The following is a 20480-nucleotide window of genomic DNA, read 5'->3' as shown; positions in this document are numbered from 1 at the left end:
GTCCATTCTCTTTCGCTCGACTGGGCACCACCGCGTGTCCTGTGCCGAGAGGCCGCGCGAGCGAGCGACTGGCCGTCGACTGCCGTCGTCCGATCTAGAAATTAACCTACAAGTCATGGCGAGAACCGGCCAGCATGGCGTGTTTGCGCATTCTCCATGCAGGTCCGAACAGGGAATTGGAATTCGGGTCGCATTTGGTCGCCGTGACACTTCCGTAGCGGCAAGTCCATCGAAGCGCCGTCGTCCCGCCCGGCGAACCGTGCGGCCTCCGGACATCTATCGGTCACAGAATCGGTCATACGCCGCTCGAGAAATGTTATGCCCGCGCGAGAAGCTGCGGGCGGTTGAATAATTCGCAAGACTTCCGGTGTGCGTGCTTGCCCTTGTACTGGATCCAGTTTGAACTGCCGAGCGCCTAGGAATCTAAACGAACAAGAAGGAACGGTCTCGGAACGGGTGATTTGCGAGTGTGAGGGACTCACATTCCGACTTACGACAAGAGCTATGTGTGGCGTGTCGAATGGAGGCTGGAACTAAGTACTTACCGAGTGTCCATGTACAGACCGAATAAAGTCATTTGTCAGCGTGCAGACTGCCAGGACCCCGGGGCGCGCACGTATATACAAATACGACGTCGGCCGTCAATTCTCGAGGGGCAGCGCTGGGCTGCAGCACCTGTCCGAGACAACTCGCACGTCTATGTACCGCAGTGTCCGTCGACGGCCGGCGAGCTGGGGAGAGACGTGGAGGGTTGGCCTGGCGGGGCGGGGGAAGACAAAGGCTTCGAACTCAGGGCACAGCTGTAGCGTCGGGGCGCGCAGCCAGCGGCGCTTTGCACGCGCGACACCGCCATGGCGGCGTGCTGTGCACGAGATCTGCCCTCGCGCTAGCCCGGACGGGCAAGTATGAACTCTCGCTTGGCATGCACGGTGCCCTGTCCCTGCCCAGAGACAGGTCATCATCATGCATGGCACCGCGAGCACGCTGCACACGTACGTGCACTCGAGGCAGCCGTTCCTTCCGACGAGCTATAGACGGTCACCATCTCTCCCCGTGCGTTCCTCGCTGGGGTGCACTGGGCCCCGCCCTCGTCAGATGGCGTGAGTCGTTCTGGAGCGACAACGCAGAGAGAACAACCACTACCAACGTGCTGCACCTCGTCGACGCTTATGCGGGCTACATATGTACCTAGTTGTCTATCAGGGTATGTAGCGCGACAACGGCCGCGACGAGCCCGCCTGAGTTAAACGACCTCACGGCTGCGCTATTGCGCGATCCCCGGCCTCGGAAGCGTCGCCACACGTAAGTACCCGCTCAGAGCTCCTGGCTCAACCAGCTCGCCTGATACAGGGCGAACTGTCCAGATGGCGCGCACCGCGGCTCCCGCGTGATGCGGTCCCACTGCGCAAAGGCCAGGAACACGGCAGGCAAAGCGCGATGGTCCAGGTGAGGAAATCTATGCTAAATATACGTGCCATGCAACGTGCTCATAAGATTTCCCAAATCACAAAGAGGGATACAAAGGCCCACTGGAAATGCTAGGGTCAGGTTGCGTTGCCCATAAATGCCACACAACTTTCCCTGCTCGGAGCCTGGCGCTTTGCCCGCCGTGGAATGTTCGACGCAGCAGCAGGCGTTTAGCCAGCATCGCGCACCGCGATCAGAGCAGCCGCCTCAACGTTCTGGCAGCAGCCCTGGCGGAAGCGGAGACGTCGGTGACCGCAGATCGGGTGTCGGACGTCGCATGGCGCCTGCCTTCCTTCCCTGAGCAGCGCTGAGCGGACTTCGTGTCTCCAGTGCCCGAGCCCGTGCGCTATACTGAAGTAGGAAGGCGCAGTCCGCGTGCGCGAACGTACGGAGATACTGACGTATGAAGATGGAAGATGTAGTGGTAGCCGTACCCGGAGGAAGAAACACGCACTGCGCGGTACTCGCTCGAAGCGCTACGTGCGGGCGAGGCAACTACGCCAACGACAGCGAGACGAGCATTAGCGGCATTAATTTAGCAGCGAAGCCCGGCACTACTACATGTACACGACTGTTGCAATCGACCCCGGCGTGCGGGAACCGGGACCGTGCATGCTGCGAACGCGAATGTGACCGGAGCGAGAACTGAGTGAGAACAGTATTTGACAGCAGAAGACAGCACGACATGCAGACGGCGCGCGACCTTATCCACCCTACCTCGTCCACACCGCACCACACCACACCCCAGCAGACCGGGCGCCCAGGCGTACCCCCACACATCCCCACATTCCGTTGCTAACATTCTTTGAACTCTTCCCTATCGTATTGCGGTCACTCGATTGCAGGCGCTCACCACTGTCATGCGGCGGACGTTCGAGGGGGGACGTTGTGCGGGAAGATAAGAACGGGCCTTCTGGCAAGGCGTGCTGATGAAGATGATGATACGCTTGGACGCCAAAGTCATTGCAAATGACGGTGCTGTGCGCTGCACGGTCTGGCAGGGAAGCGATCAGCTCGTCGGGCTGCGTTGCGGAGACCGGCGCGGGCCCCGTTCTGAACGCTCGGTCGAGTTGCTCGCGTTCTCCCAGTCTTCGTCCAGCGGGCTCATGCGGTTCGCGGCGTTCGCAGCCTCGGTAGCATGGCGGCAGTCGGCGCCTCCGTCTGAGCGTACTGTGGAATGGGAGGACAAAAGTGAGCTGGGGTATCATGCTTCGCGAGCTCGGTGCGAACGTACGATGTCTCTGTGGGAGCAAGCGGTGTCAGCTGCTGCGCGCGAGTACTTGGATATGCCAATGGGACTTACGTTAAGCGCGTCTAGACGACTGAACGTCTTCCCACATCCCTGGCAGACGTTTGATTGTGACCGCGACGTATGTAGCGCCTGGTGTCGTCTAGGGTGAACGAAGCGCGCAAAGGGTGCGTAGCGAGACCGAGGGAACGATTAGCAAATCGAAAGCAGTGTCAGGGTCTCACAGGGGAGCCATGACTTACTTGCAATCATGCTGGCGCGCAAATCCCTTGTTGCACCCAGGCCACTCGCACAGGAACGGGCGCTCGGCCGTATGAGAGCGAAGATGTCCTGTATGTCAAGAAGCGAAGGCGAACATGACGGGGGCGACGCGAGGCGCGAGAAAGAAGACATGTTGAATGACCGATGCGAGTACGGGCGTCGTGACAGACGCGAAACGGAAGGGGCGTACCTCTCAGGTTGAAGCGCCGAGTGAACGTGCTTCCGCAGCCGGGGACCGGGCAGGTAAAATTCGCCTCGTTCCGCCGTCGGCTCGCGCTCGCCGCCTGCGTCGCGCTCGTTGTCACTTGCTGCTTCTCGACCTGCATGATTGGGGGCAGCCGCGGCACGTTCCCGCCCTGAGGGAAGGTAGTCGCGGTGGCGATCAGGGAGGATGACCGGGCGCGGGTCACGGGCGCAATGCTGCCTTGGTTCGCTACGATGGGTGGAAGGTGCTGCTGCGATTGTGCGTAGAGCATTGCAGCCTGCGGCGCGCGTTGAACATCCTCACTAGAGCGACGGCTGGAGGTAGCGGGAGGAGGGAACTGGGCGGGCGCCATTGAGGGACCGGCTAGCTGAGATGGAGGCGGGAGCTGCTGTTGCTGCTGCTGCGAAGAAACGATTGGGGGTAGGCCCCAGTTGACGGCATGCGTTCGGAACTGAGGAGTTGAGGACGATTGGAAGTGGGTACGGCTGGAGGAGGCGTGGGCAGGAGGAGGAGGGGGATGGGTGTAGTAGGAGTGCGGGGAGTGATTCCGATCAAGCGGGTCTGCGGGGCCACTGTGTTCAGAACGTGCCGAGGGTGGATGGGTCGCGTTCGGAGGGTGGTCTGGGGATGGCATGAGCGGATTGTATTCCGCTGGGGCGAATTGGTAAGGGTGGAGAGCCCGGAAGGGGGTTCCAGTAGGTGGGGGCATTGTTGGAAGACGGAAGGAGGCATCTACTTCCATGTCAGTCTATGTAGCGCTGGTAATCACTCGTGCTGATGTTGAAGACAGATAGGTGGTAGACAGGGCTCGGACCGATGCGGGGGCGGGCGGGGGTGGTGGTGGATGGACGAGAAGGAGGCGAGAGGACGTCGACGGTGGCGAGTCGGAGGGGCGTCGGGGCGTCGAGGAGCCAAAGGCGGGCGGCGGGGAAAAGGGAGAAAAGGGAGGCTTTATAGAATATAAACGATAGGAGGACACCCCAGGCCGCTGCCGCAAGCGCAGATGTGTCATGCCCGATCTCGATACACGTCCTTTGATCCCTCACCGTACCGCCACCCCACCACTCTCTTTCGCCTCTTTTCCCCCTCCCGCGCCAATCTCGCTCCCCGGGGTCCTGCCTCCCCGCCCGCCACACAGGCGCCCCAACCCCCCCCGCATCAAACCCGCCCCCACGGCCACTGCATCCCCGAGCACGTCGATCCGCCCAGTGTCTGCCAACAGTGCACCGGGCGCGACCTGTCTCATCTTTCCACGAGGCGCTCTCGGCGGTAGTCAGTACGAGCCAGCATCCACCGCGGACACCCTCCAAGTCTCACAATAAGCACTTGATCTGACCGCGCAATGTTGGCACAAGAACATGAGAGACAGGAAAATGCTCGTTTGCTCCGATGTCGCTTTCCGCCCGCCCTGCCAGGCCCACACATCCCGCCACGCATCGCGGCATGCCTATCGGAGGTCATCTCCCCCCGTGACGCCACCGCAGTGCATGTCTTCTGGAGGGCTTGGAACATTCTGCTCCAGCAGCGGGTGCAGGGAAGACCATGACCGTGAACATGCTGGCACAGCTTAATGTAGAGCTAATATAGCTGTTGAACCCACGCACGAATACATTGCACCGCATGACACTTACGACATCGAGAGCTCGATCGCGCTCTGCACCCGGACTAGCCAGCGTGGCCTCTTGTTCAAGTAGTCCTACTTGAATGTTGCATCCAAGTACGTGCTTCGAGCTCCAGGACATTCCACAGCTGCCCGCTTCGGACTACGATCAAACACTTACACGGAAACCGAGCCGCAGCGCACCGGCACCGGCCCCAAACAGTAACGCGTCTTTCGCGTTTTGCGGTGACGCCAAGGGGCATGGGGAACGGTTCACTCCATGGAGATATCTCACCGGCATTTCGTATCGATGCCTGATGCAGGCCCTCATGCTGCATCTCTATGCCACCTAGTGACCAATCCTTTCTCTTTGGTTCCGGACGCGCTAACTTGGCACTTGGTATTAGGGGCAATCGACAATACCGGGCGGCTGTTGGCAATGTCCCGTGAACAGCAAGTCACTAATTTCGCTGATCCCTGCCGCAGGCTAGCGATGTCATTTACAAGCTGTCGCTGATCCAGATACGGCACAGCGGGTGGAACGGTAGGTTCCATATGTCCAGAGCACCGGCTTCCGGCCTCTCAGTCAAGACCACTACTGACCAAGCTCTCCCCGACCTCATCTGCATGTGCAGTGGCTATATTACTTGGGTGAGGGACGTCCTGGACAAATTGGCTGGAATCTACAAATCGATAGTAGTACATATCCCATTTATATGTAGGATCCATTCCTAAGTAAGACCCATTTCCTCTCTCTCGGCGCTAACGTCCTGCCGAACCCGTCCCGACCGCGACACCGCCGCTCACCGTCCCGTCTCGCAGATCGCCCATGCAGTGTCAGGAATCAGGTGCTGTCCCCAGCGATAAAGGCCGGGTGCCACGGCTACGGCTATTACATCTGAAGCCATACTCCCGGACATCCTTCTCCCGCCGCCCGACATGTGCGACAGATACACTCTCTTCGTACACGCGCCCAGAATGAAACGCCAACGCCCCCGATCGACCGGTGAACGGCATCTGTCCCAAGTTTCTGCGCCTACTGGCGCGCGCACACCCCCTTGCCTACTTGGCCGGGTCCTGGGACTGAGCTGGGATGAGGTGCGCGTCCAGCAGCCGACGCCGCCGCATCAGCTCCGACTCGGATATCGTCTGGCCGCCCTTGCTCGGCGTGGGCGAGTGGCTGCCCGGCGTCTGCGACCCCGGCCGTTTCACGCTGACCGCCCCAGACCCAGGCGGCGGCGAGCCGCTCGGGTCCGCTGCCGCTTCCCGTCCGGGTGACGTGGGGATGTCGTGCATCATTGCGGAGCGGCGCAGGTCGTCGCCGTTGGGGGCAGGCGGGGTCGGCACGCTCGCGCTGTGGTTCATCGACAGCCGGCGCGCCGTCCCTGCCGACCCATGCGAGTCCCGCCGGGACCCCGTGAGGGGCGGCGACCGCCGCTTGGGTGCGAAGCTCAGGACCTCGTCCGTGTCGAGCTCCGTCTCCGATGCTGTCGTGGACGCGAGCCCGTCCGTGTCTTCACTCCTGTCGTATGCCGACTTGGAGAGCCTTCTGACGGCGAGCTTCGTGCCTTGCGCGCGCGGTGGGCTGCTCGAGGCGCCTCGGCGATCGCCCGCGATCGACGGCGGGATGCCGGCATGCTGGTTTGCGCCGGGCGACGCAGAGCGGCGCCCTTGCTTCACGAATACGCCGTCCATCCAGTTCGCCAGCTCGTCGAGCACGCCGCGAACCTCGCGCATGAGGCTGGGCATCTGCAGGTATCCGTGAGACCATTCGGAGAAGATGTGCATCTGCACCCAGTCCTCCTCGGTCTGCGCGGCGAGCCGCTCGCGCTCGCGCCGGAGGGCGCGCAGGGACTGGTTGTTGTCGTGGCTGACGTTATGCGTGCTCATCCGGAGTGCCTCGCCGAACTCGGAGGACTTGCCCGCGATGATGCGCTCGAGCTCTACCCGGCGTGCGCGCTTTGCCTCTCGCACGCGTCCTGCGAAGATAAGTGTGTCGTCTACGAAGGGGTCTTTCTCGCCACAGGTCATGAGCAGCGGCGGGAACTGTGCGAGGAGGCGGTCGGGAGCGAGGATGGGCGAAATCTGGTAGTCCGACTGGAAATCGGGGTTGCGATAAGGCCCGATGTAGAGAATTGCCATTGCACGCATCTAGGAATCAAGATACGCATCAGCCATATTGCGAGGCTCAAGAAGCAGTGCGTTCGGGTAGTAACGCTGTTGCGCTCGTGCTATTGCGAGGAATTCAGGTGCTCACCAAGCTGGGAGGAATTATACGATCCTGGAAATACCCAGTTCGGCTGGTCATGGTGAGTCTTGTCCCAATGAGGGCTCCGTTCGCAACCGGAGCGTTCTCAGACACGACTTCGCTAACCTCGTTCATAGATGGAGACTCTCTCGGAACCTTGCCGACCTCCTTGCGCTCGACGTCAGGACTGAATCGGATCCGGGCACGAAGCGGTTTCTCTTCGTCCCCAAGACGACCTGACGACTCGTCCTCCACATCCCCCATTGCGCCTGCTTCTTCAGGGGTATCTCGCTCATGGAAATATCTCCTGACGTCAGAGGTGGTATGGCGACTGCGTAGAGGAGGCATAGGTGTTGCCGATGAGGGCGTGGCGAGTTGCCGAAGAGTATCGCGAAGGCTTCTCCGCCTGCGGGGTCGCCGGTCGCCGACCATGGAAAGCGGACTGATATGGCGTAGGTGGTCCTTCTGATCGGACAATAAGGGTAGGTGACCGGAGGACTGCTCGCTTTGCAAGACGCGCAGGTTCTGTGGCGTCATCCAAGATGTGAAGTTGAAGTCCAGCGCCGCGTAGTTGAGCACGAGCGCAAGCGGGTGGGGTAGGTTCATCTGCGTCTCCAGGATCTTGAACATCACGCAACAGGCAATATGGGCGCCGCTAGAGAGCGGTCAGCATAGGAGTCGCATAAGCAAATGAACGCCAAAAGACGACACATACGCCGAATCACCGGTGAGTATGATGTTGAGCGAGTGACCGGACAATCCGATGACCAAGCCAGTGGTCTCTACAAGCACTCGATAAAGATCGAAACATTCGTCTATGCTGAAGGGGTAAGGATCTGCGGGTCACCGGCGGGCTCTTCGGTTAACACAGGGTAGCAGGTATTGATGAAACCCACTTACACTCCGGTGCCTTGCCATAATCAACGGAAAGGACTGGTTTGCCGGTTCGAAGTGCCCAGATCCGCAGGCGTTCTTCGTGATGTTCTGGGGTCATGGATACAAACCCACCGCCGGGGAAATCCAAAATCAAATCGGTAGCGAGCGCTAGCTGGTCCGCCGGCGGTGCAAAAAATAACCAAGTCGTGATAGGGCGGCGTTGAATTGAGTCCTTTGGGCGCGCCAGCAGGATCTTACGGCGGATATTGATCCGGGGAAGAGTGGTCAACATGCGTAACTTGGCGCGTGTCAGCAGTGTTCTGTTCCTCACAGGTAAGAGCGGGGGAACCTACGTATGGGTTGGTGGTCTTCTCCCATGTCGCCCGCAGCATTTCGACAGTTGGAACAGCACGGAACTTGCGAAGCTGCCAGGAAGATGAGTGGCTACGCCACAAGAAAAGCGCGCTTGGAGACGGCGTACCTTCTCGTCCGCTTCATTAGCATATATGATGTAATATATGGCAAATATAATGGAACAAATGTCCCTTAGCCACCGTGGCTTGATTCTCATGGCGGTGGCGAAGCCGGCATCGAGACCAGTGACAATCCATGTGGCCCGGTAGTAGGAGGGAGAGTACTGAAGACGGGGCTTGATTCGTCGCCTCATCTTAAACAGCCGTATCCACTCACCAAATTTGCTAGGGGTTCGGGGGCTTTGGGCGACTGAGAAGTGTGGCGGGGATACATTGGAGAGTGAACATACCGTGTAGTCCGAGAATCTTGTCCAAATTTCGGACGGCGTAGACACCAGTTAAGGTGCTCACAATGAGCTGCCATGGTGTGAAAGACTCTTCACTCAACGTCAGTTCGTGTGTTCTACAGTCGTAAGTGTAGACATACTCAAAGCTCTATTAGCTCGCCTAATCCAGAGTAGTCTTGGTCCATTTGGCTCTCCTTTGAGTATTCTCGTGAACCAAAAGATAATTACAAGGATGACCTGCAGGTTAGAACATCAGCGACCATTTACACGACCGTCAGCAAGGTGGCAGGTGGCAGACCTGAGTCCTCTTCCAGCTCGGACTTGGACGCCCCAGCAAGTGATCTATCATGGGCACGTCGTGGAAAGAGAGGAGATGTATGAATGGTGACGAGGGGACGTTTCAGAGGACATTCTGTTCAAGTCGCTCAATCCAGGTCCGGCATGTGATTGTCTCTGTAGTTGAGCATGACGGATGTAATCGCCCTTTTAGGTAATGGGGCGTCTTCCGATCGTGGCATCGTCTTCGCCGCTAATGGTGGCGGCCAGACTCGGATTGCAGAGTGACCATCGTCGACCTTGCACCACCACCGTCCGTCGGGCGAGACTTCGCTGTCGACATCGATGTGCTGCAGGGTGCTCGGTCACTGTTGGCGGTGAGATGCCAGGAGACGCCGACGGATTGTCATCCGGTAATGCCGATTGGGTCCCGCAATCTAGCCGACCATTCATTCGCTTATCTCCCATATGTTTTATCGTCGATCGGGATCTTACTGCTCTCACAGGCCTCGCCCGACAGGGGCCGAGATGGGCCACGCGATAAGTACGAGAGGTGGCACTGCAGCCTACATAGCTACTTGTCGCGTGAGCAGTCTCCTCGACACTAGTCATCATGAGCTACGAGCGTATCTCGCTTGAGCAATTCAAGGAGGCTTTCTCCACAACGATAGGTCAGTCTAGAATCGTCCATCGGCCTGTATCACACTGACATTCCCCTAATTGAAACGCGTTGAACAGAACTCTCCAGCGCAGCTCTCGGAGGGCAGATCGCTTCGGTGTCAGACGAGTTCTTCGCGGAGGCCTTTCATCTGCTTCTAGTTGAAGTATGAATCCATATGACCTTGCCAACGTGCGACTGCCCCTGACCCCAGAACCCCTCAGCCCGCTCCGAGTCTAAAGGGCCAGTTCGGTCCGAAAGGTGCACTCTACAGCGGATGGGAAACTCGCAGACACAACCCCAGCTATGACTGGTATGGCCCTCCTATGACCTTTCCTGCTGACCGCATGCTAGACTTCTACTTCTACGTAGGTGCATAATCAAACTGGGAACAACGGGGTCGATAAGCGGATTCGACATCGACACCAGCCATTTCAACGGTATCTCTGACAAGGTCTAATTTTTCCTGTGTTCCAACCGATGTCTAATCTCTTGCTGCGGGACCGCCAGGGAACGAAGCACCGCAAGCGTCAGTCGACATCCTCTACTCGCCGGATGGCACAGCACCAGACGTCAATGACTCGAGAGTGAGTCAATGTCCGTCTTTCGGGGTCCTGTAGGCCGCTCAAATCGGACCGAATTGCATATGCAGTGGAAGGAGTTGCTACCCAAGGTTGATCTCGGACCTGATTCAAGGCACCTCTTCGGCGTACCTCCGTCTACCGGCGCCAACTACGTCAAGCTGAACATGTACCCTGACGGCGGGATCGTGAGTGCGACTTGATCATATGCAGGAACAGGTTGCCTGATGCTTCATTGCGTGAACCTTGCAAGGCGCGATTCCGCGTTTATGGCTTAGTATCGCCCGTTTTCCCCGTCGATACCTCCGCCGTCTTCGATTTGGCGCATGTATTTTCAGGCGGCCGCGTGGTCTACACATCCGACCAACACTTTGGTGTTGGATCCAACCTCATTCTACCCGGGCGGGGTACGTCTTCACCTCCGTGGTCATCGCATATGCGAAGCCATTGCTGACCGAGGGCTCTCATCGTACAGGCAAAGACATGGGCGATGGATGGGAAACAAAACGTAGCCGGGCTCCAGGCCACAAGGACTGGGCAATCATCCGACTGTAAGAAGCCACATCATACCGTCGCCACCTGCTCCTAGTGCCGACTTGCTGACGTTCTCCATTCACGAACACCTTCTCGCGTCGGTTCGTAACTCGCATATTACATCCGTCCACACATCAAACCGCAATGTAACCATACCACGATCCCCGCCCCATCTTCTCTCGTCTAGCGGAGACGCAGGCTACCTGTCGCAGGTCGAGATAGACACCGCGCACTTTAAAGGCAACTTCCCAGCGTCCTGCGAGCTGCACGCGCTATACCGTCCCGACGCGCTCGTTCCGACGGACGTACCGGAGGACGAGTGGACGCCTATCTTGCCCCGCCAAAAGGTCGGCCCGCACCGCCAGCATTACTTCCAACTGGAGAAGTCCGCCGCGGACGGCACACCGTATACGCACGTGAGGATCACGATTTACCCTGACGGTGGCATCAAGCGCGTGCGCGTCCTGGGACGGCGAGTGGCAAGCGCACTCTCCTCGACGGTAGGCGCGATCGAGCCTGGAGAAGGCAATGGTGTCACCCCCGAACTTGAGCAGAGCTCGCCTACACCAAATGCAACCCAGGGTGCGACTGGGCCTGTGATCCCGGCCTTGCCGCTCACCCCGGAGGCGTTCGCGCCGTTCGGAACGGTCGTGCAAGCGTACGCGGACGTGAACGCGGTGCCGGACCCTCGACACACGCGCATCACCGGCGCCAACCAGGGCACGGCGACGAAGTTCCACAAGCTCGCGCTGCTAGAGTCATCGTACCCCGAGGCGGCCCGCGCCCAGGCCACCGCAGGGCTGTCGGTCTATCGGTGTACGCCTGTCGACGTGCAGCCGGGGGGCGAGTGGGAGGTGAAGCTGCTGGAGCGCCATCCGTGCACGAACCAGGCCTTCATTCCGATGGGAGCTGGAGACGAGGTAGAGGATCCCGGCACGCAGTATCTCGTCATCGTGGCTAAGAACGGGCCTGACGACAAGCCGGACATGAGCACTTTGCGTGCCTTCGTTGCGTCCGCGGGACAGGGGATCGTATATGACACTGGCATCTGGCGTGAGTACCATGTCTTTCAGCAATATTGCAGTTTTGACTCCTCAACGGTTTCGACACGTTCCTGCACGCTCTTGGCTGGTCTCCTTCGCTGCGTGAACTGTCTCACTGACATGTCTTTGGCATCAGATCATCCAATGGCGGTTCTGTACAAGGTAAGACATCCGTCTGTGTGCTCATCTGAAACGGAGCGTATAACTGACGTTCCTGACGTAGACAATGGACTTCACCTGTGTGGAGACACAGATTGGCAACGGTGACAGCCTTGATTGCGAGATTGTTGATTTCGACGGATCCGCAGGTTACTACAGGGTACAGGTTCCCGAAGCTCACTGATAGACTTCGAACAATAAAACATGAAGAGCTTTTCAGTGCTGTCGGAAGATTGTGCGCTTGCTCATCGTGAGCAATAGCAGCCGGACTTACGAATTCTCCTTGTCCACAGTCCTGAGACCACAGTGGACATGACGTGATGACATGTGCACCAAACGCGTATGGGCAGATCGAAGCCGCACATGCATGCATCCATCACGGCGACGCCTTCACTCCTGCTGACAGCTTGACTCCGAAAGTGATGGCGCAGGCTTCAGGGCTCGCGAGACCAAGCGAATTTGACGAGGACGAGGTGGCCCGGGGTCCTGCTCGACGAAAAAGGAACTCGCCCTGTCGGGCCCGGCGGCTACGGTGTAATCATGCAGCGCTGCGGACCCGGGCTAGGCACAGCTTTCGCTCCGAGCTGGGGTCATTGCGGTGCGGTGATCGACGTGCAGGGTGCCCAGTGCTCGGGGCGTGGCCTTCTGACGGCCGTGGAGTCGCCATTCATTGACTCAAGCATCGGAACTTACAATTCTCTACAAACCCACTGGAATGTTCTAGGAGGCTTCGTTCGGTCACACGTGCAGGCTCTCTCGCCGGCGGTCTAGTGGCGGTAAGCCTAAGGTGATAGATGTCCAAGCCAGTGACCAATTTCAGTAGAAATCTGATCATCATACTCCGAATGGGTATGTTCACTCAAACGCTAACGATCGGACCCACGTTCGTTCCCGAGCTCATTGGGACGGACCGAAGGTATAGTATATGGGTCCGCTGATGCGTACCTGCTTGTTATCGAATACCGTGAACCTCCTGTGACCGCCTCATGGACATCACCTTGCGCTAGTAGCCACTGAACCTGTTTCGGCGCATCCGCTTTAGATACTTATTACGGTACAAGCTGGCGGTGTGCACATAAGAGACGCACGTGGGCACCGAAATGGCCATCGAAGATCGTCAGATTGGGTGATCGGCCCAGAAAGGAAGTCGCTCAAATTGCGTCGCAGCTCCAGCAAAACCTCGCGCGTCTGGAATCTGTGCTGCTTCCGCTCTACTGGCATTCTAGGGCCCATATCCGATCGCATGTTAGTCTGAAGCCCCTTTGATGTCTGTATGGGATGGCTCACGTTCGACACGTAGTGACAGTCTCTGGAATAACAATGCCGGCGCTTACTTCGATCCGCACTAGCGAAGGCAAGCTGGAGATTGTGAACCAGCTTCTTCTCCCGCATACCACAGAGTTTATCGAGATCAAGACAATCGACGACGCTTTCGATGCCATCAAGTCTATGAAAGTATGTATGCACAGCTAGTGTACTATGGGATACCGAGAAACAGGCGCTCATCTAACCGCTTCTTTCCTATTAGATTCGTGGTGCACCAGCGATCGCCTCTCTGGCCGCGCTGGCCGTAGCAAACCATCTCAGCAACGCACTGAAAGCCTCGCCGACGCCTCCCTGTCTCGAGACCACCGAAGTGCTAAAGCAGCACGTATCCGAACTCCTCGCACATCTCTTCACCGCCCGGCCGACCGCGGTGAACCTCGGAGCGGCCACGCGCAGACTGTCCAAGAAACTCCAAAAGGAAATCGATGCTGACAAAGATACCCGAACGATCGCGCAGGAGCTCATCGCAGAGGCGAAGCAGATCGACGCGGAGGACGTCGGCAGGAACAAGCTGATGTCGAAGTGGGGCGGGGATTGGCTCGTCGAGCGCGTTGAGAGCCAAGGCGGCAGCGGTGCGGACCTGAACGTGATGACGGTCTGCAACACCGGCTCGCTCGCGACTTCGGTCTGTCAAGCCTGCTGTCGTGCCCCGCGCTATCGCTGTCCTGACGCATCGGTTCGGCGGCATTACAGGGTTATGGGACGGCGCTCGGTCTCATCACGTACCTCCATGAGACCGGAAAGCTGCAGCGGGCGTTCTTCACGCAATCGACTCCCTACCACCAGGGCTCTCGGTCCGTTATGGTTTCACTAGTGCAGTCCATGGGGCTTAACGCGCTCATCCACGTGGTCTCACTCGCAGACTAACTGCTTTCGAGCTGCAGTCACTGAAGATTCCGTCGACGATGCTATGCGACAGTATGGTTGGGTCGTTGTTCCAGCACCACCACATTCATGCAATCGGTGAGTCATCGGGCTAAGAGCTGACCAAATGTTTGGACCTTATTTTGGAACGTAGCGGTCGGCGCGGATCGCATCGCTCGCAATGGGGACACTGCGAACAAGGCGAGTGGCTCGTGCCTGGATGGATGGTGGATGGATAGTGCCACTGACAGGATTTGACAGATTGGAACTTACAATGCGGCTGTGCTTGCGGCGCGGCACAACATTCCCTTCATCGTTGTCGCTCCGGTCAGCACGGTCGACCTGGAGGTCGCAGATGGTAGCGGGTGAGTCGCCTAAGTTGCCATTGACTCGTGTCGGTGAGGTCGTACTGGACGGCTTACCGCGCCTATAGAATCCCAATTGAACATCGGCCCGCTATCGAGGCGTGCCTAGTCCGGGGCGCGCTATACCCGCCTAAGCTGGATGCGCAGGGAGTGAAAGAGCAGGCCACGGTGATGGTGACCCCAGAGGGGCTGGAAGGGGTTTACAACCCAAGCTTCGACGTGACGCCGGCGAGCCTGATCACGGCCATTGTGACGGAGAAGGGGGTTGCTGTGAAGAAGAGTGGGAAAGAAGCATTCGACTTGACGCCCATAGTTTGATAGCCTCGCGCTCGGGTAATAGCCACACATATAAGCGATCGAAGCACTGCGCCAGCTGTAGATTAGTCCATCGTGTAGAATAGCCCTTCTCCAAGTACTGGTTTCACGATGCGTCTCCCTCTGGGCACGCTTGGCTCATACAACGAGAAGAAACAGCGTGGAAATATGGAAACGCTCTGCCGGCCCGGCAGAACAGCTGGTGGCGAGATCGAAGAGCGCCCATGGTGATTGACACCTTGCCGACCGTGACGCTCTTGTCAATTGACAGTGTGGTCATCCCGACCGTCCTTGCACAGGTTCGGCATCCGTAGTGAGCCCGGAAGCCCTGACTGGCTATGATCATCAGGTTGAACGCCGAAGGCTGCCTCCAGTGCGGTCAACTCGAGCCGCTCTGTGAGTGGGATGCAGCGAACAGCAGACGTCTTCCGCTTCGAGGCTCGATTGCAATCAGCTCGGATCCTTGGCCGAGGCTGCTGATTGGTCGGGCGATCCTCGAAGCGGATGCGGGGCTGGTGCCGCGTGCTCGTATGGCCTCGGGTCAGTGTGGCCAAGCACATTGTTAGACGGATTCGGTAGGCGTAGGGCTCAATACTCCGGCAGTCGTGAACCTGTCTCGCAACAACGTCTTCCTTCCCTCCGACCACCACCTCCCCCGACCTTACGTCGTACGCAACGAGCTCGCCCTAATGAAGCTGTCCACTCCTTTTATTCTTCTTGCTGCCGCCATCGGCGTCGTCGAGGCCTCCGGCCACGACGGTCTTTCTCGCGTGGCCGCCCGCCACCACGAAGTTGCGCGTCACAACAACGACAGTGCCGCAGCTAAGCGTGCCAGCACTGGTCGCTGCAAGGTCCGGCCTTCCAGCACTGTGAGTTCTGTTTTGCTTGCAATTGCAGGGCTCTGGATACGAGTTTGTTAACTTGTGGATCAGCTCGTTCACACTTCCACTCCCACCTCCACCTCCACCTCCACCTCCACCTCCACCTCCACCTCCACCTCCACCTCCACCCACGCGTCGTCTTCCACGCACAAGACTACCTCCACTAAGAAGACCTCTCCTACTGAATTGACGACGACTAGCACCAAGTCGTCGTCCGGAAGCAAGAGCGGCTCCAACAACAACTCCGGTGTGACCAGCAACGTCGCGGGCCTAGTTAAGGTCACAGACTGGTCTTGCGGTGCCTCCGGTGCTAGCAGTACGTATGATTCTTATTGGCGTGCGCCGCGGGAAGGTACTCACGTCGCGGTGCACAGAGCAGATCACAGCCACGGATGGCCCGAACGGTAATATCGACTGGATGAACTGCGGCCTCTATGACGGTGGCTGGAATCCCCCTCATGTTACTGTGAACGATGTTATCACCGTCGATCTGGGCGCCGCTCTCGGTGACCCGAACACCCCTTTCAAGGCGTGCGGCCCGTATATCGACTTGTTCTACAAGTACGCTGGCGAGCATGGCAGTAAGTGCACTGCCGCATCTGGCAATTCTCATGTATAACTTAACCGTGATTCCCCTAGTTCCCCCGATCATTGTCGCCTCCATCGCCATGCAGGAGTCTACGTGTAACGTGCACGAGGTTGGTGGCGGAGGCGAGCAGGGTATCATGCAAATCTCGAAGGACAAGTGCGGCGGCGCACCCGGCGGCAATTGCCAGGATCCGGACTTCAACATCCGGACTGGCGTTGCGTTCTTCGCGCAGACCCTCAGCGACAACGGCGGTAACCTGCTTTTGACGCTTGGCAACTACAATGGCTGGCCCAAGGGTATGACGGTGGTACGTGCCTATAATGGTCGGTGTTGATCGGTGTCGCGGGACTGAGAATTCAAACTTGCAGGCGTCGGCGACCGCGGCTAGGTGGACGGACTGCTGCCTGTGCCAGAACAACTTGGACTAGTGAGTAACAGAGACTAACGGAACCCGATGCCGGCGTATACTGACAGCCCGCGCGCAGCCTCGTGCAGTACCTGAACGGTTGGTTCCTCAACAGGGACCCCTACACCGGCACCCCCCGCATCGGCAAGTTCTTCAACCTCGACGCCTGCCGCTAAGGCTAGACTCAACTCGTAACGATGATCGTTGGGGGAGCTCGGCCGCGTAGCGGGCGTGTCTATCTGATGTGGCCCCGCTTTGACCTTCTGTGTTACTATGCTCTTGCGCTTGGGATTTGACGAAAATATACCCCGTCCACTCTGGTTGGACCACCACATACCTGCCATGATCGCCATGGCTGTCCCTGTTTCGTTCGTGGTTACTGATGAGAGGGATTCTGCTTATGTAGGAGTATAGTGCCTTCTATCGTAGCTATCCGCGGAATAGTACACCTGTGCATTATACCAAGTGAGACCCGCTGCCGACAGTCATTTGTTGGACGACCCACGACGGGAATGTACAGGATATTGGATGTGCTCTGAGCCGATGAGACTGGAATTGCTCACACGACCAGTCGATATGGTAATAACCTTGGCGACTGTACTCGGTACCCGTTCATTCGGGCGTCTATGGTACTACACCACGACTTTCTGCAGCGTTCGGCTAATCGCTAGTTACTCTTGCTCTGTTGTACCACTCGCTCATCTGTTGTGTACCTTGTGCTTTCGCTCATCCAAACGTTCCAAATTCTGCTCTCTGTCAGGTACAGTCCCCCAGCCCCTCGGAAGTCTTACGCTTGTTCTCCGTCTAGCCTACGCCAGGCCGCTCTCGTATTCGTAGCTCATTAGGCAACCACCGCTCGCGTCAGATCCTCTACTTTGCGCTTCGAAGAATCTGAACATTATGTCAAGCGACTCAGGAACAAGCGACGTCTCGTCCCAGCCGAGCTCGCCCCCGACCTCGCAGCCGCCCTCGCCGCTGCTGTCGAAGCTGAGCCTGGAGGACATCTCGGACGAGGCGAAGGCGGAGGCCGCGAAGCTCAAGGCGGAAGCCAACAAGGCGTTCACATGTGCGTGCTTTCGCCACCTGTGTGTTCCGTGCTGTCCGGGCGTGTGGGCCGTAATGACGTCGTTTGATCGTTTTGTGGTGGTGTGGTATGGGTGCTTGTGCGGGGTCGACTCGGATTCGGATTCGGATTCGGATTCGGTATCGGTCGGCACGTTGAATCAATTGTACTGGGTCGGACGGGCGGTGTGCAGCGCACGACTTCAACAAGGCGGCGGAGCTGTACACGCTTGCTATCGAGAAGAACCCCGCGGACCCTACGCTGTGGTGCAATCGCGCGTACACGAGGATCAAGCTCGAGGAACATGGCTATGGGCTTGCCGACGCTGGTGCGTATGCATTTTGTTATTTCTCGACGGATGTCGGGCGTTGAACGTGCTTCGTTGCATAAGCCACTGCTATTCAGCTCGATCCCAAGTACGCGAAGGCGTATTATCGGTATGTCCGTTTGGTCGCGTGGGGTTTGTGCAGGCTCTTACGCTCGCTCAACTCTCTCAGACGAGCAACATGTTACCTCCAAACGATGAAATACAAGCAGGCGATCGCGGACTTCAAGAAGCTCCTCACGCTCGAACCGCAGAACCAGCTCGTTCGGATGCAGATGGATAGCACCCAGAAGATTCTCCGTAAAGCCGAGTTTGAGAAGGTGTCGTCGGCGATCAGCCTCGATGCCGCATTGCCTACTAATCCCGTGTGCCATTCAGGCAATTGAAATGGAAGAAGAGAAGAGCGCGGTGGTACGGTGCTATGAGATCATCGCTGAAGGTATGTTGCGCTCGGCGGGCTTATGGGCTTGCTGGGTGATGCAAATCGGTGTCTGCAAATATGTTTCCGGCTTTAAGGTGGATGCGACGTGGACAAGAGTTACACCGGACCTGTACTTCCCACGGATGACAATGGGAAGTTCACAATCGATATCCAATTCGTACGAGACATGATCCAATGGTTCAAGGACGGCAAGTCAATACCAAGGAGGTACAGTTGCGTGATATGGTGCTCGTATGCTCTGACTAATACGGGGCTTGTAAGGTATGTGTGGGAGATCGCCCTCGGCGCACATTCGTACTTCGAAAGGGAAGCGAGTTTGGTCGATGTCGACATCCCGGACGGTCAGACGATCGATGTGATTGGCGATGTACACGGTACGTACCGCTCGAAATACGCTTATGGATTCCGCCGTGATGTAACTCATCCCTCAGGCCAATTCTACGACTACCTCCATTTGCTATCGCTCACGGGCGAGCCGAGCGGAACGCACAGTTTGCTCATGAATGGTGATCTCGTCGACCGCGGCTCATGGTCGGTCGAGGTCATTGTGGTGGCACTTGCTTTCAAATGTGAGTGTCTACGTTGGAGCGAGTGTGATGAATTGAAGCTAAGCGTACGGCATAGGGCTTTATCCGAAGAACATGTACATCAACCGCGGAAACCATGAGTCGAAAGAGATGAACCGAACGTACGGCTTCGAGGGCGAGGCGAAGCACAAGTTTGGCGAGCAGACGTACAAGGTGCGCTGAACCAAAAAATATCGGAGCTGGATCTACCCAGCTTTTCTATGACGACGGGTTGCCCTAACGCTAAGCGCGGCAGCTTTTTGCTCATCTTTTCACAGAGAGTAAGCCGGCCCGACACACCAATCCCAGATGGAGAAACCGAGAACTGAAACGCTGCCGCTTTTTTGTAGTGCCCCTCGCGACCCTTGTCAGCGCCACTAAGCCGCCAATAGCAAAGTCAAAGGCAGCTATTCTGTCGCCTGAGGGCAAGAAGCGCTACTTTGTCGTACACGGCGGGCTGTTCAGCAAGGACAACGTAACGCTCGACGACGTCCGCAAGATCCAGCGAATAGGACATCAACCCGGGCAGGAGGGTCTCATGTGTACGTGTACTCAGACTTCCAAGCACTTCCATCTGTTCCTCACTTCAATGTCCTCTGGGTCGTGTTCCATTCAATGATAATAGGCGAGGTATGTAGGGAATTGGCACAGCACGACTCACGTTTGCTTTCCGTCGCTTACCTTGGTAACTAGCTTCTATGGACGGACCCCCAAGAACTCCCAGGACGAGGACCGAGCAAGCGCGTGAGTTTGCCGATCGGGCTTCGCGTCTCTTTCACTGTCCGCCCCGGAAACGTATAGCATTGACGATGTCATCACAACTGAATAGGGCGTAGGAATCGCATTTGGACCTGACGTGACGCGAAGATGGTGCGAGGCTAATGGGGTGACGGGTATTATTCGCAGCCACGAAGTCCGGCAAGGTCGGGCCCGCTCACGCACTTCTATTCCGCCGGATTTACTAAGCTAAGCCACCACAGAGGGTTACTCCGTGGAACACGATGGCCTTTGCACGACGGTGGGAAGCTCTACTGCTCACGCCGGTACTATTTACTGACGATATCGTTCCTCTCCCTATCTCTCTGTCTTCGACTACACCGTTGATCCCTCGCCTTCGCGACCCGCCTCCGCACTTACTGCATACAGGTATTCTCTGCGCCGAATTACGTGGACCAGGCGGGCAATAAGGGCGCTTTCGTAAGAATCTTTCCGACGCAATACCCGTATGGGGATGTGGCTCTGACAACCCTTTGTTCTGTGCACCCGTCCACATGGGCGCCGGTCCTTCCCTTCTGTAGATTCGCATTGACGCCCAGGGTAATCAGGAGTACACCCAGTTCGACGCACAGCCGCACCCGCCGATGAAACCCATGGCGTATGCATCAAGTGGGCTAGCGAATCTGCTCATGTAGGTGGCGGGC

General features: G+C 57.8%; 6 protein-coding genes across 6 annotated transcripts; 4 read left to right on the top strand and 2 right to left on the bottom strand.

Moving 5' to 3' along the window:
• Positions 1-2593: 2593 nt before the first annotated feature.
• Positions 2594-3336, bottom strand: DICSQDRAFT_36755 (uncharacterized protein; the record flags this gene model as incomplete). The annotated part of the gene is made up of 4 exons (XM_007361912.1): positions 2594-2637; positions 2767-2858; positions 2959-3046; positions 3168-3336. Coding segments are annotated over 4 exons (393 nt in total), but the record flags the coding sequence as incomplete, so codon positions are not given.
• A 2157-nt stretch (positions 3337-5493) lies between these two features.
• DICSQDRAFT_152558 (alpha/beta-hydrolase) lies at positions 5494-9015 on the bottom strand (the record flags this gene model as incomplete). Its single annotated transcript, XM_007361911.1, has 10 exons — positions 5494-6933; positions 7040-7685; positions 7746-7866; positions 7931-8204; positions 8260-8331; positions 8388-8543; positions 8597-8619; positions 8670-8756; positions 8807-8903; positions 8965-9015. 10 exons carry the CDS (start codon positions 9013-9015, stop codon positions 5845-5847), a joined length of 2616 nt encoding a protein of 871 aa, XP_007361973.1. The 3' UTR covers positions 5494-5844.
• A 287-nt stretch (positions 9016-9302) lies between these two features.
• Positions 9303-12131, top strand: DICSQDRAFT_79399 (Allantoicase). The gene is made up of 11 exons (XM_007361910.1): positions 9303-9613; positions 9681-9766; positions 9825-9913; positions 9973-10040; positions 10111-10187; positions 10253-10369; positions 10435-10588; positions 10657-10732; positions 10903-11768; positions 11895-11920; positions 11982-12131. Exons 1-11 carry the CDS (start codon positions 9556-9558, stop codon positions 12099-12101), a joined length of 1737 nt encoding a protein of 578 aa, XP_007361972.1. The 5' UTR covers positions 9303-9555; the 3' UTR covers positions 12102-12131.
• Positions 12132-13237: 1106 nt separating this feature from the next.
• Positions 13238-14790, top strand: DICSQDRAFT_143991 (eukaryotic translation initiation factor 2B; the record flags this gene model as incomplete). The annotated part of the gene is made up of 7 exons (XM_007361909.1): positions 13238-13372; positions 13446-13868; positions 13937-14037; positions 14106-14206; positions 14262-14308; positions 14369-14472; positions 14541-14790. 7 exons carry the CDS (start codon positions 13238-13240, stop codon positions 14788-14790), a joined length of 1161 nt encoding a protein of 386 aa, XP_007361971.1.
• Positions 14791-15067: 277 nt separating this feature from the next.
• DICSQDRAFT_99064 (lysozyme-like protein) lies at positions 15068-17157 on the top strand. The gene is made up of 6 exons (XM_007361908.1): positions 15068-15656; positions 15720-15984; positions 16043-16249; positions 16308-16564; positions 16626-16684; positions 16743-17157. Exons 1-6 carry the CDS (start codon positions 15477-15479, stop codon positions 16837-16839), a joined length of 1065 nt encoding a protein of 354 aa, XP_007361970.1. The 5' UTR covers positions 15068-15476; the 3' UTR covers positions 16840-17157.
• Positions 17158-18122: 965 nt separating this feature from the next.
• On the top strand, positions 18123-20471 carry DICSQDRAFT_51049 (protein phosphatase 5; the record flags this gene model as incomplete). The annotated part of the gene is made up of 15 exons (XM_007361907.1): positions 18123-18163; positions 18224-18371; positions 18430-18490; positions 18568-18700; positions 18755-18867; positions 18925-19062; positions 19118-19233; positions 19316-19340; positions 19410-19605; positions 19690-19693; positions 19753-19803; positions 19889-19982; positions 20040-20077; positions 20206-20256; positions 20358-20471. Coding segments are annotated over 15 exons (1323 nt in total), but the record flags the coding sequence as incomplete, so codon positions are not given.
• Positions 20472-20480: the final 9 nt, after the last annotated feature.

The sequence above is a fragment of the Dichomitus squalens genome, assembly GCF_000275845.1.
Source record: "Dichomitus squalens LYAD-421 SS1 unplaced genomic scaffold DICSQscaffold_3, whole genome shotgun sequence".
Classification (NCBI taxonomy): Eukaryota; Fungi; Basidiomycota; class Agaricomycetes; order Polyporales; family Polyporaceae; genus Dichomitus; species Dichomitus squalens.
Note: the sequence above shows the minus strand (reverse complement) of the source record. Positions and strands in the feature narration are given on the sequence as shown.